This window comes from Vigna radiata, chromosome 8, assembly GCF_000741045.1.
Source record: "Vigna radiata var. radiata cultivar VC1973A chromosome 8, Vradiata_ver6, whole genome shotgun sequence".
Classification (NCBI taxonomy): Eukaryota; Viridiplantae; Streptophyta; class Magnoliopsida; order Fabales; family Fabaceae; genus Vigna; species Vigna radiata.
In genome coordinates, this window is record NC_028358.1 from 32235898 (window position 1) to 32259001 (window position 23104).

General features: G+C 28.2%; 1 protein-coding gene across 1 annotated transcript; it reads right to left on the bottom strand.

Moving 5' to 3' along the window:
• Positions 1-3184: 3184 nt before the first annotated feature.
• Positions 3185-5146, bottom strand: LOC106769937 (E3 ubiquitin-protein ligase ATL6). Its single transcript, XM_014655749.2, has one exon. It carries the CDS (start codon positions 5010-5012, stop codon positions 3900-3902), a length of 1113 nt encoding a protein of 370 aa, XP_014511235.1. The 5' UTR covers positions 5013-5146; the 3' UTR covers positions 3185-3899.
• Positions 5147-23104: the final 17958 nt, after the last annotated feature.

Here is a 23104-nt window from a genome sequence, read left to right on the forward strand (position 1 = left end):
ATATATATATATATATATATATAAAATATCTTTTAATAAAAAGTTGAAAATATGTCAATCGGTATATATATCTTTAGTCTTGGATGTAGAAGAAAAACTATCTCAAGTCAGCAATATATTTTGTAGAACGATAATATTTTAACAATTTTTTTAATAATATTTTAACAATAAATTATTTATTACTATTTTATTAGTTTATATATTTAAAATGGATCAATAACAAATGGTCACATCGTAAAAAAATTATTAAAAAGAGTTTTTAAAGATACAATTTTTATAAATGTCAATATACGGAAAATAATAATATACTGATAATATACTATATTAGTTTTACTTGTCATTAATTTATTTTCTTTTAAATTATGAATGATATGTATATTTTTTAGAGATTTTCTTGAAGATATTTATTTATGTTTTGGAGTCTTTTGATGTGATTTTTATTAAAGGGTTTAAGTGATTTTAATATTTGAAGTGATGAAATGTCATATGAAAAGTATTGAATGGTAATTAGATATTTAATTGCAAACGTCAAGGATTGTGTTTTTGGGGTAATTTAAAGTCAAATAAACCATTATTCTAATTTAGGTCATTTTCCATCTTGCCTATAATTCTCGCTGCCACAAAACTCTAATTAATTGACCGAGTCAAAGTATGTCAAACTTTAAAATTAGAAAAATTGTCACAATTTTAATAATAATAAAAAAATATTCTTTTCAGAATTTATTATTCTTGTAGTTTTTATTATTTCTTTTAATCTCACAAAATGTCACCATTATAATTAAATACAATAAATGAAACATATACACTTTTTTTATATTCTCCTTCAACCACAAATTGTGTAAAAAAATATTTTTTATTATTCAGCAACGTAAAAGCTTTTTCCCTAATATTATTAAATTACAATGATACAATTCATTTGTATGCCTTTTTATTTGGTAACTTTACGATTACAAAAGGCTTTAATATGTTTTAAAAAAACATTTTCTCAATTTTGGCATGCTCAACTTCGTTGTATTAAATCTAAGTTAAAACAATTAAATTGATTTTATTTATTTTTACTTCAAGTTTGAACTAAACCAAATTTAATCGTTTTGTTTAATTTATTTCTTTTCGACTTTAATCAATTCAACCATTTTATGGAAAATTAACAATACTTATGTAAAAGAATAAATAACATTAATATATTAAGCAAGTTAGCCAAATTAACTTTATAATTCATTAAATTTAAATAAATCTTGAACTTAAATTAACTTGATTAGAGTCTTCAAAACGTATAAATTATTCTTGTCTACAATAATTTTGGACATAATTAAACTGGAAATGAAACTTTTTTTTCTTACAATGAGTCAAATTATTGTATCTCTTCCTCTCATGGAGCCACTCCTATAAGTTAAACTCATGATGAAATGTGTTGACTTATCAATTTAACTAAAAAAGTCATCTATTTTGTAGAAATAAATATTAAATAAAAACTTTAAGCCTTTACTTCATTTTATATTAAATTTCTATACATACTTAAACAAGCATGAAATTGATTAATAACATAATGTAAAAATCTAAAAAAGTTAAAGTTTGACAGAATTTTTAATAATAAATTCATGTATCATTTATAATTTTTTAATTCATTATGTATTGATATATTGTATATAATATTTAATTTTTATTTATGAAATCTTGATTTTATTTATGAAAAAGTTTTTGGTGCATCTACCACTGCATCTGCCACTGCCGGCGGCGCCGTTGTCTATCGTTGCCACTATCAGAGATTAAGTTTCAACCGACGATCACACAGTTTTGATTGTCTTGGTCAGGTGACTACCATGCCATTAACGACGCTTTCATCGGAGTTCCTTTTAAAGTTATGGATTTGTTTCCTTTTTCGTCGTGCATTGTGACATGTTTGGTAGTTATTTAGAGCATCGAGGTTGCTCTTTTTCTTTTTTTTAGTAGTAATACTTCCTAAACTAAGATTGTAGTGAAACAAAGCATTGTGTACGCACAACAAAACTACAACACGTAAATGACAGTATCAAGAACAAAACATTATCAAATCAACAATAATACACAATTGATAATATAAAATATATATTAGTGGCGAATTTACCTACAAAAGAATTTATTGGTAAATAAAATATGTATTATCGACAAAGTTTTGATGAAAAAGTCCATTGATAATAAATTGATCGGTAAATCCATCGGTAATTAAAATTTTAAAATTTGTTGATAAAATTCATCTATAATTTTTGTAGTGTTGAGAGATAGACAAACTTGCTCAAAATAAAACTAAATAGAGCTCACAGTATGTTCTATTTACATCTAAGAACACAAAAACATGATTAAAAACACACCATTAAAATCACTAATAAGAAAATATTTATATAAATGACTAAAAACGTAACAAGTAAATGAAGACTCACATGAAATAAATAACATAAAAAACCAAGAAAAAAAGTCTAAAGCTCACCTTACACAAATGGATAAATTGGTTAATCTAAATTGAAGAGCTCGTTATAACGATTAGTCTTACTATATTCATTCGTCAATCAAACAAACTCAAAGGAAAAATTCTTAGAAAGAAGTGAGAAAACTAACAAATTTATTTCTAAAATGATTACATGTTTTAAAATATTCATTCATAACAAAATTATTTATATTAAAATATTTTAATATTAAATTAGTTTTCTAAATGTTATATTTTCTATGTCTTTATATAAGTTAAAAAATAATTCAATTTCAATTTTCTTTTTCTAAAATTCGGATTCATACTGTAAATGAGAAATTTAAAATTTAAAATGTATGGTAACCAAGTTTGCATTTGAAATTTGAAATAAAAGAACTTAGTTAAAAATGTAATAATAAAATTTGCATTTGAAATTTAAATTAAAAAAATTATAAACTGAAGACTTTAGTGGACTTTTTCAATATGTCTTAACAACTTTCATATAATAATGATAAAATTTAAAATATAATATAAAATTAAATAGTAATTAAATAAATTAAATATTAAAAAAGTATTTTATGTGAGTTTTAAAATTACATAATACTTATGCCTAAATTAACATTTCTTATTAAAATTATTAAGTTTATGTTGAATCATACTTATCTTCATTATTTAAAATATAATATTTATTTTTTACATCTTAATGAAAACAAAAGTTGGTGATTCTAAAAATGTTTGGGTGCGTTTAAAAGGTCAAAGTACTAATTTTCTTATAAAAGAATCCCTGTCCTATATTCCCTGTCTTTTTAAGATAATACATATTTCTTAAAATGTTATTAATCATCACATAAGCGATTATAAAAAAATATACTTTACTTTTTAACTTAGAATGACAAAAAATATTAATCAAATACATTCTTCTTTTTTTTCTGTGTCTTATTTATGACAGGTTCTTTTCCAGGTTGGTGAGAATAATTTCGTTTTTCTGACATGCATGTTCTTCCTCCTTCGTTGTGGTAGCTGTTCTGTTGAATCCCCTTTCCGATCTTCGTCTCGTCAGGTTTTTGTTTCCACTTTTTCTCTTCCTACCAGTTACCCAAACTCAATACAAGAATCACCAAAATAAGAAAACTAAATAACAAGGTTCATGGATAATCTGTACACGTATTGTGCATGCCATTTTCCCGGCGGATCTCCGGCGCCTCCGAACAAAAGTCTAGCTTTTTGTTCTCATCGCTCCCAATGCTTTCTACTTTCTGGGCATTCCCCTTTTTTATCTGAATTGGTGACCAAAGATTATGGCTTACGAAATTATCACCATTCACGAATCCAGCTAATTTTCTTCAACGCAAAACAAGTGTGCCAAATATTATACACGCCTTCCCAATTTCAGGCCAAAAAATAAATCGTGGCAGAAAAAAAATCGATTAATTCAATAAACTATTGAACAAAGGAGGAGTTAAACAGAATCCACAGCAGCCGGCGGCGGAAAGGGCGCAGCAGCAGATGTTCCTGCGCCGCCGTTATTGGCCACCCTTGGAGACCTAACGGAAGAGGCCCTCACTAAGAAAGGCGGCGCCATAGTGAAAACCCAGCGGTCGGACTTAAACCCCCGGTCCAACCGCCTTGAAGACCTCCCTCTGCTACTTCCCTCGCCGGTTCGATATCCACGCCGCGAACTACCTTCCCTGGGCAACATAACCAAGCTTCTCGCTCGATGCAGTTCCGGGTTGAGAAGTATCTGTTTTCTAACTTCCTCGGGAAGCCTCAAGGTGTACCTCTCAGTATCCTCGCCGGGTTGGACCAGCGAATGACCGGTCGAGTGAGAGCGGGGGAACCGGCGGGGGCGGCCCGACCGGGAGCCTCTGGTGCGGTTCCGGTTCAGCGTCTGGTTTAGGCTGAGCACCTGAGGGGGTTCGGAGGAAATCGGAAGCTTAGGCTCTTGCTGTTGTTCGGGAAGAGGCTCGACGGCGTTGTTGTGGGCCTCGGGTTGGGCTTCGGATTGGGCCTCGATGTCGTTAGGAGCATTAAGAACTGGAATTCCTCTGACGGAGTCCCCGGGCTCGGGGACGAGGTTAGCGCGGCAAACGGGGCAGGTAGTGTGGGAGGAGAGCCACTCGTCGATGCACTCCGGGTGAAACGCGTGATCACACTTGGGGATCAAACGCAGCGTTTCGGTGTCCTCGAACTCGTTTAAGCACACCGCGCACTCCAGCGTCCCCTTTCCAAGCTTGTGGATCTTCACCACGGAGTACTCCAGCGTGGGGAAAGTGTCGATGACCGCCTGGTCGAGGCCACGGCGCGGGCGGGAGGTGGCCCCGGTGAGGTTGCGGATGCTTGCGGAGGGGGAGTCGGCGCAGTGGCGGATGTAGATGGAGAAGAAGCCCATGAGGAAGACCGCAGCGATGAGGATGACGATTATGATGGCCATGGAAGGGCTGAAGCGGTTGTAATACGATTCGTTTTGGTTATTGTTCGTAGATTGCGCAGCCGCGAGAGGAACGATGAAGAGGATGAGGAGGAGAAAAACGTAAATTCCTCCATTTTCTCTAGAGCCATTTGAGTTCTTCATTTGGCTCACTGTAGAGGAAGATGAAACTTTAGAGAGAGATAAAGGGTATGAGATTTTATAAAGTGAATAAGGAAAAGAGGAAGCGCTTATAAATGATCTGTCATCGAGAGTGATGAAAGGGAAGAGAAGGTTCATAGGTTACGAAGTCTTGGTTCAAGTTACGTCAGATTTTGGTCAGAGACGGTGTACCACAGTAACATATAATTTCTGTAATCACCCCAGAAACTTCCAAACTAAATCATATCATTTTCTAACTGCTTTTTTTTTTCTTTTTTCTTTTATAAAAAATTACTTTTTCCTTTTATTTAGTCAACTTTATAATTCCATCTTAAACACGCGTCTCTCTCTTTTTTTCTCACTCATTACATAATCTATTACGTTTCTTCCTATTCAAGGAAAAGTAATGTATTTTTTTATTATTTTTATTTTTATTTTTAATTTAGCATCTGTTCAACTCTTCACCACGTACCTCCACTAATATCAATTACTTCAGAATATGTATTGAGTGAAGAATCTCAAATATATAGCTTTGTCGCGATTTTCTAATGTTAATAATACGCGTAGACACCAACAAAAAAAGGTTACCAGTTTTAAAAAGAATAAAAATACATTAATTATTTTTCCTAAATGATGTATTAATTATAATTATTGTACTATATTCAACAACGTTAAACAAAAAAGAACGAAAGAGTGTTTTTTATTCTTTCTTTCGCTGGTTGTGTATTTAATTGTTTTCAATTTATAAAAACTAAACCATAGCGTCACTCAAACTATCTAATCACAAGGAGTTCCTCATGTAAATGCATATTTAGCTAATTAATTAAAACTGAAAAATAATATTATTTTCTTTTTGCATGAAGAAGCACGTCCCTGGCCATGCAAAAAAGAAAAAAAAAATTGTGGCATTTCTGAGAATTTTGTCGTAAAGAGTAAAGGGGAAAGTGAGAAAAACTGAAAGAATTTCTCTCATTTCGAATTTTGTGAAACTGTTTGTTTTCTTGTACTTGTGATTGGCTATTTTCTCACTTTCAATTATATATTTGGATCGATCAATTTCAAACTAAACCAAATGTTACGAAGGAAAATATAACTAATTAATGAGAACCTCAAAAAAAAATTATGTAAAAATCATTTGTCTATCATGTTTCGTAGTATCAATATCAGAGTGCTTGGCTTTTATAACAATATACACAGAAAAAACAAATTATAATTATGAAACATTTACGCCGTCATGTCTTTTTACACATATATTTAATATTAAATGGACAATATTAATATTACACGGAATAATATTAAAATTAATAAATATAACTAATGATGTGTTTATTTGAATTAAATATAATATAATATATAGTCTTAACAATTGTAATAAATGTATAATAATATTAACATTTGTTAGAAATACAAGTTAAAAAATGTTGTTTATTTATTATATATTCATAAATTTTAAATCCATATTCATAAATATCATACTCTAACACAATATCAATAAATACATACGAAACAATATTATAATTAATATTAATGGATATAAGTTATAGTAAATATTTGTTTTGTTTCGTATTAATAATGTTAAATATATTTATTAAATTTTACTACAGCTCAGATGACTTTTATATAAATTTAACATATGATGTATTTATTATCATATGTACAGAATGTTATAGCATTACAACTGAGATACGTAGAAGATCCATTTCGTAGAATTCTATCCGACGACACTAAAATAATATTTTACGAGGATAGAATTGGAAACGAAACTTTTGCTACAAAATCAGATACATAAATATAAATATAGAAACAAATATTAGTAACTATAATAGAAATAAATAAATAAATAAATATTTCAATACGTCTAAAGCGAAAAATGTCTGCAAATTCGTGTATGAATATTCTAATTATCTTCATAGATATCTTAATATTTTAACAATTTTCTTAACAAATTTTGATAATAAGACATGTATCATTATTATATTAATCTACTTAAATTTATTTTTTTAAAAATATTTGAAACAGATCAATAAAAAAGCATCACATATGCATTGTGAAAAATTGTCAAAAAAAGTTATTAAATTTTTTTTTCTTTTTAAAGACAAAGTTGCATGATGAAGTTAGTCTAATACTTATACTCATACAGTAGCAAATTAAGCTTCAAATTTGATCGGATGGTTGTGAATCACTCCACAATTAGTTGGTAAAAGAAAAAAATAAACCCAAGTTTCTTCTTTCAAATAAGAAAAAATCAGTATCATACAACATTGTTTGATTTATGAATATTTTAATATACGTGTCCGGATATCATACTTGTTAAATACAAACATTTTCTAGTTGTGAAATAAAAGAACTCTTCATGATTCCAGCAGTGAACGAAAAACATGTTAGCCAACTGATTGAAAACACCTGCTAAAGGTGATCTAATAATAAGTCAACTAATTTTCCATCGATTCAAACAATCAATGTTATAATAAAAATATATTAATGTCTTAACAATTACATTTGTAATCTATATTTATAATTTTTGTGATGAATTTTTTATTAGGATCAATTTAATCACGATTCAATATTTTTAAACTTAATTATTAATTATTTAATTAGATATTTAATTGATTTTCTCGATATCTTAAGTGATCGATCATCCTATAGTAATTAATATGTATAGATACATTGAGGACGACAATGAATATGAATAAAAAAAATAAAGAAAAATGAGAACAGATAAATAAAAGAAAGATGATTTTTGTCTCTTGTCACACATGGCAAGATAAATAATGTGAAGAACGATTCGAGATAAATATATAAGGTTGCTTATTACATGAAAGACACAGCTAAGTAAGAGTTAGCTTGCCAGAAAAGGCGATGAGGATAACATTATTAATGTCCTAATAGTGAATAGTGAATAATATGAAATGAAATTTGATATTTTGATTCCTTTCTAGAAAAACATGATTTCATCGTGTAGACTTGTGTATTCTCTCTCTCTCTCTCTTCGTTTGACTTAGATTTTATTTATTTATTTATCGATTTTCTTGGTCGTGCAATGAATTTGATTTTGGAAGTTAAGCCACACACTGGTCAAATTCTAGAAACGTAGATTGGACTTTGGTGGCTAATAAACTGTTGTAACTTGGGACACCTAACTCTTCCTTTCAAACCTTATCCTCTGCTTTTAATACATCAAAACATACTACCACTCAACTGCTTTAAATATCATAAAAAACAACTATTTTTTTAGGATTCATCAAACTTCTCAATCCTTTATATTAATTACTTTCATCGAGAGTTGTCAAAACGGGTAATCCGACTCGATCCGACTCAGTCCATCACGAGTTGGTCATTTAGTGAGCCAACTCAATCCAATTCGTTTATTAGCGAGTCAGAAAAATTCGAACCCTGCTCGATCCACCATAGGTTGGTGGATAAACGAGTTGGCTCACTGGTTCACTTAATTACAATTTTTTTAAATAAAAAAAATTACAAAGTTTTTATAATTCAAACTTAAACAAATTTTACTTCCAAAATTCACTTCCAACATGAGTGTTTAATTATTTTTTAAAATAGAGAACCTAAATAATTTTTTCAAGCAAAAAAAAGTAATATTTTTTTATAAAATTAAAATTAAATTTTAATAAAATAAATTTAGGTAGGTGGTTGGTGGGCCAACCCGGCCCACCACGAGTTCAACTCGCATGAGTTAGATTTAAATGAGCCAAATTGAAATCTGACTCACATAAAAAAAATACAATTTTTTCAAACCCAACCCGACTCAAACCCATAACGAGTCAGGTTAACTCGCGAATTGTGATCCATTTTGACAGCTGTACTTTCATTTCACTCATAGTTAGTCTTCATTTTTAAAGAAAAAAAAGTTAAAGTTGACTGATCTTATCAAAATTTGATAAATAATTGAACTTTTATCCGTGTTAAACTATTTTTTCTTTTTTATCTCGGCTATAAAGCAATCTCTTTATTGAAAAAATGTTATTGTTTTAGCAAAATTATTTCATAATAAAATTACATGTTTAATTTTAACTTTTATATAAAATCTTAGCAAAACTTTTTTCCTAGTATTTTTTAGATAACTACAAACTGCATATACACGTATATAAATAATTATTACGAAAATATCAAGCTAGGACTCCCAAAACATAAACTATTTTCTTTTCATTATACTTTAGAGAAACTAGAAAAACCATATGATTACCCTATTAAGAGTATGTTCGCTTATCACTAGTGCAAAAACGCTGTTTAATATCACTCCTTAGACGCCAGTTTCGTGAAAATCCGACGTTTATTATTGTACGGTGGCATTATTGTAAATAAATTGGAAAACTAGACGTCAGTTTCGATGTCAAGCAACGTCTATGACATCATAGACGTCGCACCTGCCGCAAACTGACGTCCAATTGCTTGAGGTATGTGATAAGACAGTCTATTAACGTCGGTGTTTCAGGGGATCGACGTCTACTAGGTTGCAATTAATGATGCCCATCAAATTCCCAGGAGCTTAGACGTCGGCTAGCAAGGGCACTGACGTCTACGTCACTGACAGGAAATCAAACGTCAACCGGTTCAGCTTTAGACGTCGAATAGACGTCGGATCCCGTGTAAAAGCAACGTCGATTGGGCTACAATTAATGCTGTTCACCTAATGCCCCAGGCAATTAGACGTCACGTAGTCAAACGCCGACGTCTAAGGCCTGTCTGGAAGGCGGGAAGACAAAAATTCTTCAATGTAGACGTCAGTTCTGAGGGGCATCGACGTCTACGTTCCCTATTTTCACCAAATTCGAGGGTTTTAGACGTCGGCTGTGAGGGGCACCGACGTGAACTACCCTGAAAGGAAACCAAAACGTCAATCTTTTCAGCTTCCTAGACGTCGGTTTCTGGAGCAACCGACGCCCCATTTCATTTTAAATAGACCGCGGACTCTTCTCGCCATTCAGTTTCTAATCGCGTCTTCATCTCTTCTCATTTTTCTCTGTTTCTCCTCTTCTTTTACTCGCTTGCGCACCTCTACTTTTTATCTCTTGCGGCATTGCATTGTCGTTTCTCATAACGTCATTGTCTTCGTCCTCTCCTTTTTCTCTCTTGCATCCCAGGTGCGTGGTTTTTTTTTATGCTTATCGTTTAAACTTTCTTTAGTTTTTTATCGCTTATCTTGTCATTCAACTGATTAAAATTTGCTTTCTTTGTGTTGTGTTTTAGTGCAGTTTTGATCCTCTCTTTGGGTAACATAGTGCAACATTCTCCCTTTGTTGGTTTCCTCACAAGAAGAGTGGCGATCTTTTGAGTTTTCTAGTTCTTCCGACCCAAAATGGAACTTGGGTCCTTGTCTACTTCTCGACACTGTAATTTTTTTGTTGTTGCGGTTGAATAATGGGAAGTAGCCATGGACCCAGGTTTGGTTTTGGGTTGAAAGCACTAGAAGATTCAAAAGACGCAAGCTTTTTTTGTGGGGAAACTAGTGAGAGGAGAGTGTTACACAATGCTACGGAAAGCCTGGATCAAAACTGCACTAAAACACAAAATTGTTGTTAGACGTCGGTTAAAGCCATGTCCGACGTCTATAACAACATAGAAGTCGGTTAGTGTCATTTTAAACCTCTTTATATATTCATGTTGACGTCGGTTTAATCATAGGTGGACGTCTATATAGAGTAATTAGACGTCGGTGTGAGTATAAGCAAACGTCTATATAGACGTCGGTGGATATCGTTAACTGACGTTTATATGGACGTCGGTTCTGAGGAATTGCGACGTCCCATAGACATCACCCGTATAAACGTTGGATGTGAAAGTGACGTTAAAAATCCAAATTAACCGACGTTAAAAAGCATTTTTGCACTAGTGTATATATATATGATTGGGTGTATCATTAGATATTGTATTGGTCAAAAGATCAGTAATTAATTTAGACGAAAATCAGAAAAGTATCTTTCTACTATCATTTACAATTAAACATGATTTTATTTACTATTAAATAATAATTAAAGACTGCATATGAACTGTATATGGAAAGCTTTGTAAAAATTATTATATTAAAATACCATTAAATTAATATAATAATGAAAGGAAACAGTCCATTAAAGGAAAACAACAAGATTAAGGATTATTAATTTTCAATGTCTAATTTTAAACCTTGAGAAAATTAATAAATTATAAATAAGAGTTTAAGACTTTAAAAATTACAAGACACTATAAACTGAGGGGGTACTGTTTAAGTGATTTTCTAGTTTTTTTTTTTACTGCAATAATTATATTTTTGTTCAATAAAACATAAAAATAAATCAATAAAAAAAGTCAGATAAGTTTATTCATTTTTAAAATGTAAAAACCATCAATAATTACGCAAAAGTTTTACTTGTTTTTATTTTATAGATACGAAGATAAATATAAGAAAGACACCATCAAGTGCAGCACACTTTTCTTCATCAAAACCAAACCATTAATTGTTCTTTTTGTTTGTCATTAACTAACATCGACAAATTCATTAGAGATTTTTGTCATTAACTAACATCGACAACAAATTAATTAGAGATGTATTTGCTATTGATGCTGACACTCTAGGGATTTAAATTGAGAAAGTTTGAATCCGACCAAGAAAAAAAAATCACTGTAAATGCTAATAAATTGGTTCTTTCTTATTAGAATTATGATATATTAACAACTTTTTTTTAATAATTTTTTGATAATAAACTATGTATTACTATTTTATTCGTCTATATATTTTAAAACGAATCAATTATAAATTATTATATAAATAAATATAAAAAAATTATTAAAAGAAGTATATTAAAAGAACATTCTCCTTTTTATCATACACCATTACTTATCTATGGTAGGTGGCTTAAATGGGTGAGATCATATTACACATAAGAACGACAAGAAAACACTCCTATCCATAACCAAAATGTTTTTTTTGTATTACTTGATACATTTAAGTCATGAAATGTAGACTTATATAACGTAGTGAATAATATGCATTCCTAACGTTAGGTTTGGTTCACAATTTGATTTAACACGTGTCTCTCGACAACACCACTAAATTGTTAATGTTATAAATCCTTTAATATTATTTTCTTGTCCTTTTAGGTATATGAAAATATGTTTTCCTGATTATAATTAAGAATACAGATCCACTTTAAATATATTGATTGATTGGCAGTTTATAAATAAAATATAAAAAGGCTATCATCTTTTCATTAAGGAAAATGCATGTGCAAGATTATTAACAATATATAAGATATTTTGAATAATGTGTAGCATCTTAGCTGATGTGGGTGAGGGAAAAAGAAGATAAACTATAGTTTAGGCATCCTGGTTTGTTTTCCTTGAAGTTAAAATATAAAGATAAATTTTGTGGGTCACATAGTTTAAAAACGGACTATCTGGTCCGATCCGACTCGGTCTATCATGAATTGGTAATGAGTTAATTCAATCCGACTCATTTATTAGTAAGCCAAAAAAACTTAGGGTGTTTGTTCCCTTTACCTCCCCAAGTGTTCCTCCACCTCCCTACTATTTTTATTTATTTCAAAAATATTTTAAATCTCTGCACTATTTCTTCTATTCCAAAAATACCCTACACTGCTCCATTATTCTTAACAATTTTTCTCTTTCTCTCTCTGCATTAATGGAGAATTTACATGGCTCATTAATGTAGCATTTACATAGTTGAGATTTAAACTTCTGATATATTCCCTTAAATAAGTTTGATTTAATCTTATTTTTGTTGTTCAATATATTTTTTTCTTCAAATTATTTAATAAATGGTAAAATTTTGTTTTAAATTTATAGAAAAATGTTTATATATGTGTTTATTTTTGTTTTTACATTTAATATTTATAATTTTTAACATTATATCACGTTTTAACTTACAGACATGTTCGACTCAAATAACTTGAATAAAATATTTAATTTATTAGATAAATAATATAAAAATATTATTAAATACTTAAAATATAAAAGAAAAGTTATTTGTTAAAGATTTGGAATTTATTTAGTTTTTTTGTCATTATAAAGTTAATATATAATAATAATAATATATTATTATTTACTACTAATATAAAATGGAAGTGGTAGAAGCACTAATATTGAAGTTTTCTCTGAATTTTATATTTTGCAATATATCACAAATTCAAATCTAAAGCATGTGAATGCTCCATTAATATAGAGAGAGAAAGAGAAAGATTGTTGAGGATAGTGGGGAGGTGTAGGGTATTTTTGGAATAAAAGAAAATAGTAGGGAGGTGTAAAATATTTTTGGAATAAATAAAAATAGTGAGGAGGTGCAGGAACACTTAGGGTGGTAGAAGGAGCAACATCCAAAACTTTGAACCCGGTTCGACTCACCAAGGGTTGGTGGGTTAAAAGGATTGACTCATTAGTTCACTTAATTACAATTTTTTAAATAAAAAAATTACAAACCTTTTTGTAATTCAAATCTAAATAAATTTCACTCCCAAAATGATGTTAAACTCAAGACAATTCAAAATGAAAAAAAATACAAAATAATATTTCTTAGTGAGTGAGGAAATTATTTTTTAGGGTTTCATAAGATAATAAATTAATAAAATAAAATTATGTGGATTGGTGAGCCAATCCAGCTCGTCACGGGTTCAACCCGGATAAGTCGGATTTCAATGAGCCGGATTGAAAATTGATCCGCAAAAAAAAAAATACATTTTTTTCAAACTCGATCCGGCCTGAACTTGTGGTGAACCAAGTTGATCCGCGGATTGTAACTTATTTTGATAGCTCTAGAGTCACAATATTTCGTATGCTTCTCGATCATGTGGAGATTTCAAATAAAATGAACAAAAAAATGATGTTTGTAAGTAATTATTCTTTGTGTATAATTTAGAATCACCTATTTTCTCACCATAAAAAAAATATTGATATTTAGGATGAAACTTACAGGTATACTATAACTAGTACTTGGCATATTTGTCTTCATTTGTTAAAACACATATTTTTTTTTAAAATTACATGGAAGAAGAATGTGATAAATAGGGGTGTCAAAGGTAGACTTATGAGAAGTTAAGATAAAAATGATTAAAGCTTAACTTAAAAATATTAAAGCTCAACTTGACTCAGTTTTTGGTAGACCATAAAATTTATAACCTGATTCCGTAAGCAATTTTATATTTCAATTTCTAGAATTATACAAGATCTTGAATTTTATGGTTTTTACAAATTCTCATACATATAATTATGAAGAAAAAAAAAAATTATTTGGGTCCATTGCCAAATTCTCTTAATCAATGTATTTCATTCTCTTACTTTTCTTTAATAGCTTCTTTGATGGTATAAAAATTATTCAGATAAGACGTTACTTTTTGTCAAAGTCATTGTTTCTCTATCTTTTCAAGAAGGTAACCCTTTTCTTTATATTTTCAAGAACGTTACCATTTCATAGAATTAAAATTGTCCATCTTTTATTATATTTTTTCCAACTTTAATAAATACCAAAATTTTCTTTTGAAGTGAAAAAAGAGGGATTAATTTTAATAACTCTAAAATAATTTCTATAACTTTAATACATTAATGTTGTTCTTTAAATTATATGAACCAAATATTAAGTTAATATAATTTAACATTTTCCCACTTGGTTCATGTGGTGACTTGAAGATCTAACACTAAACTTTAAGTGTGCACCATTTATTAGAATTATCAAGTCATCATCCTTATATGAATTGGAATGATCGGGTCGTGACTATCAAAAGTCATGAATGACAAGATTCTTTTCTTATATCACAAAATCAAACCAACTCAATATATTAATCAATTTTATAACTTTCATGTCTCTAAAAGAAACATAACATGTTACCACAATCAATAATACATGTATATAACTTAATGTGGATAACATAAATAAAGAGAAACATAACTTTAATTGAATTCACAAGTGTCATCTCAGGACAAACATATAATTATACATATACATATAGATAGATAATATCACCATGTTAATATTAACTTATTCATAATGTCCATACTTTCGACATGGCCAATAAAAGTTTTTGGGCGGTATTCCTTCCGTTAATAGATATGCAATCATAAAATCAATACCAATATGCTCAATCAATACTCTATGTTTTTGCACTTCTTCTTTGACTGACAAATACTTCAAATCTATGTGTTTTTCACCCTTAGAGTACTTGTCATTTTTAGAGTAGAAGACGGTTGCGGAATTATCACAATAAATCCTTATTGGCCTAACAATACTGTCAATAATACCAAGTTTCAATACAAAGTTCCACAACCACAATGCATGAACAGTTGGCCTCAAAGCATGCCACGAATTCGGCCTCCATGGTGGAAGTAGCAATAACTGATTGTTTTTGCACTTTTCCAAGAAATTGCTCCTCTAGCCAATAGATAAATATACCTAAATGTGGATTTTCTTGAATCTTCATATTTAGCATAGTCTGAGTCCGAGTAGCCAATCACTTCAAGATGATATGACATTTTGTAGGTGAGCATGTAGCTTTTGGTACCTTGTAAGTACCTAAGAACTTTCTTTGCAGCTTTCTAGTGATTCATTCCAGGATTACTTTGATATCGACCTAACATTACAATAGCAAAATTGATATCTGGTCGAGTACAAGTTTGAGCATACATCAAACTTCCAACCACATGACGCATAAGCAATGGGCTCCATGTCCTTTCATTCCAAATCATTCTTAGGACAATAAATTTGACTAAACTTGTCCCCTTTCTGAATTGGAACTACTCCAGGAAAGCATATATTTTCATTCTGAATCTCTCTAACACTTAACAATCATTGTGATCTACAAAGAAATATTTATATTCCTATCACATAAGATGTATCATTCATATCTTTCATTTCAAAGTTTCCATAGAGAAACTTCTTCACATCATGTAACATATCAATATTATTAACAGCAAGAACAATGTCGTTAACACTTAAAACCAAAATTTCAAACTTGTTCCCATGATCTTTATGTATACACATCGGCCAATGATGTTCTTTACAAAACCATGTCAACTTACGATATCATTAAATTTTAGATACCATTGTTGAGAAGCTTGATTCACGTAATAACATACATTTCATAACACAAAACATTATATCATTTATGTCAATGGATGTACTTTTCAAATTGGAATTAATAAACCCTTTCCTTCATGAAGCAAAAGCAACATGCTTGGCTAAGGAACATGCGACAAAGATTGTGAGATGTATTTTTTTAATTTTAAAAAAATTATTTGGCAAGATGGAACAAATGTCTATTTTTGTAAAAGTGAAAACATTTAAATTCACATGCATCATTCATTGTACATTAAAATAAAACATAACTCATGTATCCAAATCAAATAAACAAAAATTACAATTGTAACTTCCATTTTCAACTCAGACGATAGAGGATTTGATTTTCATTCAATGTCAATTAAATGCAATTAATAGCATAATACAATAAAATATAAATCAATCATTAAATTTTACCCTCAGCATTAGAAATCTTAAATTCCATAATTTCAAATTAGGGTTTCTATAATTAAGTAAAAACACCATCAAGGAGAATAATAAAATTGAGAAACCTGACTTTGATATCAAATCTAATCAATTTTATATTTTAATTTCTGAAATCATACAGGATCTTGAATTTTATGATACTTACAAATTCTCATTCACATAATTATGAAGAAAAAGAAATTTACTTGTATCCAATGCAAAGTTCTCTTAATTAATATTTTACCTTCTCTTACTTCTCTCTAATGACTTCTTGATGATATAAAAATTATTCAGATAAAAAGTCTCACTCTATCAAACTCATTGTTTCTCTGTCTTTTCAAGACTATAATCCCCTTAGCAAAAGTAAAATTGTATGTCATTTATGAAATTTTTTCCAATTATAATAAAATACCAAAATATCCTTTTAAAGTGATAACGGAAAGATTAATTTTAATAACTCTAAAATAATCTCTATCACTTTAATATATTTATATTCTAATAATCATCAAATTAAAATCTCTATATTTAAGTTGTTCTTTAAATTACACTAAATTAATATAATATAACACATTCAATGTGATAAGAAATAATAGATTTATTTGAATTGAATAACTTCAAAATATTTTGTTCTTCTAGCTTATTTTATATATTTATTACAATCAAAATAGATTGACTTCATTCATCTATATATAACATTGTAACAAGAATGTTTACCTATTTTACCACATATTATTATAAAGATAAACTAAAGTATCAACTTATATAATAAGAACAATTTAATATAAATATTAAATCGTTAAACAATATAACTAAAAATAAAAAATTATTATAATACAAAAGTTATGAAAAAAATAATAAAGAGTGGTTGACTAGATTAGAAATCAATCCACTTTTATCTAACCTATTTAACCTCTGAATTAAGTATATAATAAATTGTAAAAACTAAAAATAAAAAAAATAGTCTTCTCCTTCTACTTCATGATTCGATAAGTAAAATTTTGTTTTAGTAAAATCACGTTCAAACTAGAAATTTCTGTTGTGGTACTCAGATTTAAAAGTGAAGATATTAATTCTCAAAATTATAAAAATAATATGAATAAAGTCCCAACTGTTAAATTGATAGAAACTACGTTAACTTCACTTAGGTGAATATATTTTTCTTGTCATTTTCTTTTTCTTTTTTATTTTTCTCATCATTAACGAAAAGCAAAAAGTTCAAAAGCTACTCACAGCAGTAACAATGACTACAGCTATAGCAATGCTATAATTTATTAAAAAATATTCAATTTTATGTGTGCCTTTAATATTTTAGTTACTTTTGTATACCTTTTATATTTTAAAAAGGAAATAGAATATAAAATTCGTAAAAAAAATTAAATATAATTTTCTATTCAGATTCTGTTATTTAAAAAAAATATATATATTAGAAAATTGATTTTGAAAAATCATGCAATTATAACAAAAATATTAATATTCTAACACGACTATAACAAAACCATCACAGACATGTAATTATAATAAAATATTAAATATGGAATTAATTATTTATTGTGTATGATATAAAAGCATACTATACCCCTTTTGAAATTACCCTGTTATATTGTGTCATTCACCCAAGAAGTCATAATACGGACCTTAGAGGTTTTTTTTTTCAAACTCTTTTTTTATGTCACTTTTAACTATAAAATAAAAATTTACTAATTTAAATTTAGTATTTTTCTTTTCTGTGAAAGATGCCATGAATCTTATTTTGCTTCTTGATTTTTCTGTCTTTCAAAAGTTTCTAAATGTAACAAAACCACATGGACCATTTTTTTTATCTACATGATTGTATCAGATGGACCTTATTTAAATGAGTTTATCAGGAAGTTTCTTCTTGCACCTCCGTGACTTTCTTCCTGCTCTCCTACATAATTTTTTTTATTGTGTAATCTAAGAATAAAAAATAACTTTTGGATTATGCAATTTAAACATTTTTTAAGAAAATAATAATTTTAAATTACATATTTCAAAATTCATTTTTACTTTTAGATTATACAATCTAAAATTTAAAAATAATTCCTAGATTGTACAATTAAAAAAAATGAAAAAAAATTCCATAGGTATGGAGAAAAAAAGATATGGAGGTGCAAAAAGAAACTTGCGTATATCAGAAGCCTGAAAAGTGAAAACGCTCTAGTCCATTAGTAAAACTCATGATTGATCACTAGATAGGGCTTAGGCCCATAATTTCAATTTTATTTTATTGGAATAAAATAAAACTAAATGCAGCACTTTTTTTTTTCAGATTTAAATGTATCAGTAGGAATTCAATTATTTAAATATAACAGTTAAATTATTTAAATATAGCACTGAAACTACTCACTTAACTAAAAACTACGAAAAAAACAATTTGATTTTCAATATAATAACCCGCGTTCAATCAAATATTGTGTTGTCCATAAAAATAAATATAAAACTAAACAACTAAATAATATTTTTATCATAATTATCACTGTTTTATAATCATATGTTTTTTTCTTAATTTAAAAATCAAATAGTAAATAAAATCAAAATCTATTATTAAATTACTTAAACATAATATTGAAAATAAACATAAATTTAGGTCACTAAAATGTAAGTCATAATTGAACATTTAACGACATTGCTTATGTATTTATTTAATAAAATTATTTTTAAATTAAGATCATACTTCAAAGTAATTAAGGTTTAATGAATTTTATAAAAGTGACTTAGGATGACTTATATTTATATATAGTTCATGTGAATTTTGAATTTTTCTCAATAGTAGGTTAAATAGTTATTCTTGAAGAAGGATGATACAGATATTTGACATCCCTAATATTTGGGATAAAATCTGTATTAAAATTTAACGAGTTTTTTTAAACTAATACTCATCACTTACATGAGTTGGTAGGGTCAATATGATAGGAGTTGTAACTCATAAAACATACATAACTACTCTTGTGATCTCTTAATTAAAAAATTTAATTAATAATATATTTTTAAGGATTTTTTTTAGATACTTATAAACTAAAGATGGTCAGTTTGGGATTCTTGAAGGGAAAACGTCTTGAAAACTTTTAATTTTATTCAGTTATATTTTAAACACAAAAAAAAATATATATTTAAATTTCTGTTTTGAACTTAATAGATCAAATTTTATTTTATTTTAAAATGGAATTTGTTTTTGAATTTTTTTCTAATATACATGAATATTTTTATGGGTACAATACCTCAATATTATCATTTCACAAACAAAATCAATCCAATAAAGAAAAGGAAATGAAATGAAATACTTTTTTTATTATACACACACACACACACATATATATATATATATATATATATGGTGTGTGTATATTTATTTCTCTTAATAAAAATTTATCTTGTATTAATTAGATTTAGGTATTTTAATTAAATTGGGTTAATTTATTTTCAAAATTATCAATATCAGATTCCTTTAAAAAAAAGTTATTAATTAAGGTCAAGTTGTACCATTTTGGAATTCAAGTTGTTAAAAGAAAATGACAACTTCAATATAAATATAAATTAAAGTTTTAATTGAAATTGTCATCATTTGTAATAACTTCGTTATAATTGAATTTGAATTAAAGTAGTCATTGTTTGAGACAATTTCAGTATAATTGATTTTAAATTAAAGTAGTTTTTTCTTATGGTGAAATCAATTATACCGAATCAAAGATGAGGACTTCAATTAAAAAACAATTATACTAGAACTGTCAGAAACAATAACAATTTTAACTCAAAATCAATTATATTAAAGTCATTATGACAATTTCGATTCAAATTTTAATTTACATGAAAGTCGTCATTTGCTTTGATGACTTTACCTCCATAATACAAAGTTGGTTATGAAAATGATGATTTCTACAAAATAAAATCATGTTTAGATAACATGATTTGACCTTAATTAGTAATTAAAAAAAATTAAATTTATAATTTTAATAACAAATTAATCCCTTTTATTAAAAAAGCTTAGATTTATCATATTACTTATTATGAAGTGTTGTTTACTAACAATATAGTCAACTTAAAAGAATACATTTGAAATCATGCTTTAAACTAATTAAAATGGCCAAACCCTATAAACCAACTTAGTTCACCATTAATTTGAAGTTAGACTAAAAATCATTATAAATTTTGGTTACGAAATTAGACCCAATCCATTAAAAATACATCAAACAACTTGATGTATTCTAAAAATAGTTTTATATATATATATATAAAACCTAATATTTCCATTCTTCTCTGAACATGTGTTAATTAACTTGTTTTTTAGATATTGTTTATAATTATTTAATATTTGTGTTTGGTAATGCATATTGACATAATATTTGAAATTATCATTTATAAATATTAGGTAATATATATTAATTTATTAAAACATGTTGTGGTTATTATAGTATATTAATATGATGTTTTTTTAATGATTAATCAAATAATTAAGAATCTAGTTAAAAAAATTCACATAATAAAAAGTATATTGTAAAAAGAGTTAAAAACAATGTTTTTATCTTTTTAATTGAGAAATAAATTGAATTGAGTTGATTAAAAAAAATCAGCCTCTAATAACTTTATTTCATGATATATAAAAATATAATTGAGTTATAATATATATTAATTTCATATCTTATCAAATTGTTTTTATAAAATTGAATTAAATTTAAATTCTAGATAAAGAGAAGTTTTTCATGTTTTCATTTGGATAAAATATAGAAAAAGGAAGAAGAATAAGTTCTAATAATTTGATTGTGTCATTATATGTAGTACAAGTTATCATTATGTGTACTGCAAGATATGGATGAACAAAATTATTGATGCAATTTGGCTATGTTTGTTCTTTGATTGTGAAATTATTAGAATTTAATAATGAATTTGATTTCAAATTCAGAAAATACTGTTATATTCAACATTTAGATATTTTACAATTCATAGTTATATCTTACTAAAATAAATTGATGTTTTAAAGAATAATAAAAATATCTGTATCTGTTAAAAGCACTTTTTTAGAAAACGCTTTTTAGAAGATAATAAATGTTTGGGTTTAGAAATGAAAGTAATGAAATAAAGAAGATGAATATGGCAAATCTAATTTCTGTGGGTTCCCACCTTTCAGACTGTTTGGCTTATGACCCTGGCTATGTCTTCTTCTTTCTTACACGTAACTTTTTTTTTTTTTTATAGAAATATTTAAAATGTTATCAATAGATATTTTAATACATTTCAACGAACATATTTTAGATAAGTTTTAAATTGCTTAGGAAATTTTTATGTATGTATATTTTAATTTAAGTAAAAAATAGCTTTCACTGATATTTTTGTAAGAGATTAAAAAAATTTCAAATATAATTTTAATATGTTCAGCATATATTTTTAATTTTTAAATCCTTATTTATAATTTCTTTAAAATTTAAAATATTGTTTTTTTATAAAACAGTTATTTGTTTTAGTATTTATACTTTCTGTCTCTTATTTTTTTTTTTTAAATTTAGTGTTTACGATTTTTTTTTCTTAATTTCATTAGATAAATAAATGGTAATTATTTTAATTTCTTTTTAAATTAAGGATCACTAGTGGAAAAACGCTGTTTAATGTCGGTTAATTTGGGCTTTTAATGTCACTCTCACAACCGACGTCTAAACGGGTGACGTCTATGGGACGTCAAAATTTGTCAGAACCGACGTCCATATAAACGTCAGTTAACGATATCCACCGACATCTATATAGACGTCTGCTTATACTCACACCAACGTCGAATTACTCTATATAGACGTCCACCTATGATTAAACCGACGTCAACTTGAATATATAAAGAGGTTTAAAATGATACTAACCGACATCTATGTTGTTATAGACGTCGGGCATGAATTTAACCGACGTCTAACAACGACTTTGTGTTTTAGTGCAATTTTGATCCAGACTTTCGGTAGCATTGTGCAACACTCTCCTCTCGCTAGTTTCCCCACAAAAAAAGCTTGCGTCTTTTGAATCTTCTAGTGTTTTCAACCCAAAAGCGAACCTGGGTCCATGGCTACTTCCAATTATTCAACCGCAACAGAAAAAAATTACGGTGTCGAGGACCCAAGTTCCATTTTGGGTCGGAAGAACTAGAAAACTCAAAAGATCGCCACTCTTTTAGTGAGTAAACTAGCAAAGGGAGAATGTTGCACTATGTTACCGAAAGAGTGGATCAAAACTGCACTAAAACACAACACAAAAAAAAATTTAATCAGTTGAACGACAAGATAATCGATAAAAAAAACTAAAGAAAGTTTAAACGGTAAGCATAAGAAAAACCACGCACCTGGGGTGAAGAGAGAAAAAGGAGAGGACGAAGACAATGACGTTATGACAAAATACAATGCAATGCCAAAAGAGATAAAAAGTAGAGGTGCGCAAGGGAATAAAAGAAGAGGAGAACCAGAGAAAAAGGAGAAGAGATGAAGACGTGATCAGAAACTGAGTGGTTAGAAGGGTCTGCGGTTTATTTAAAATGAAATTGGGCGTCGGTTGCGCCAGAAGCCGATGTCTATAGACGTCAGTGTTTGATCGGGATCCGACGTCCATTCTTCATAAAGAAGCTGAAAAG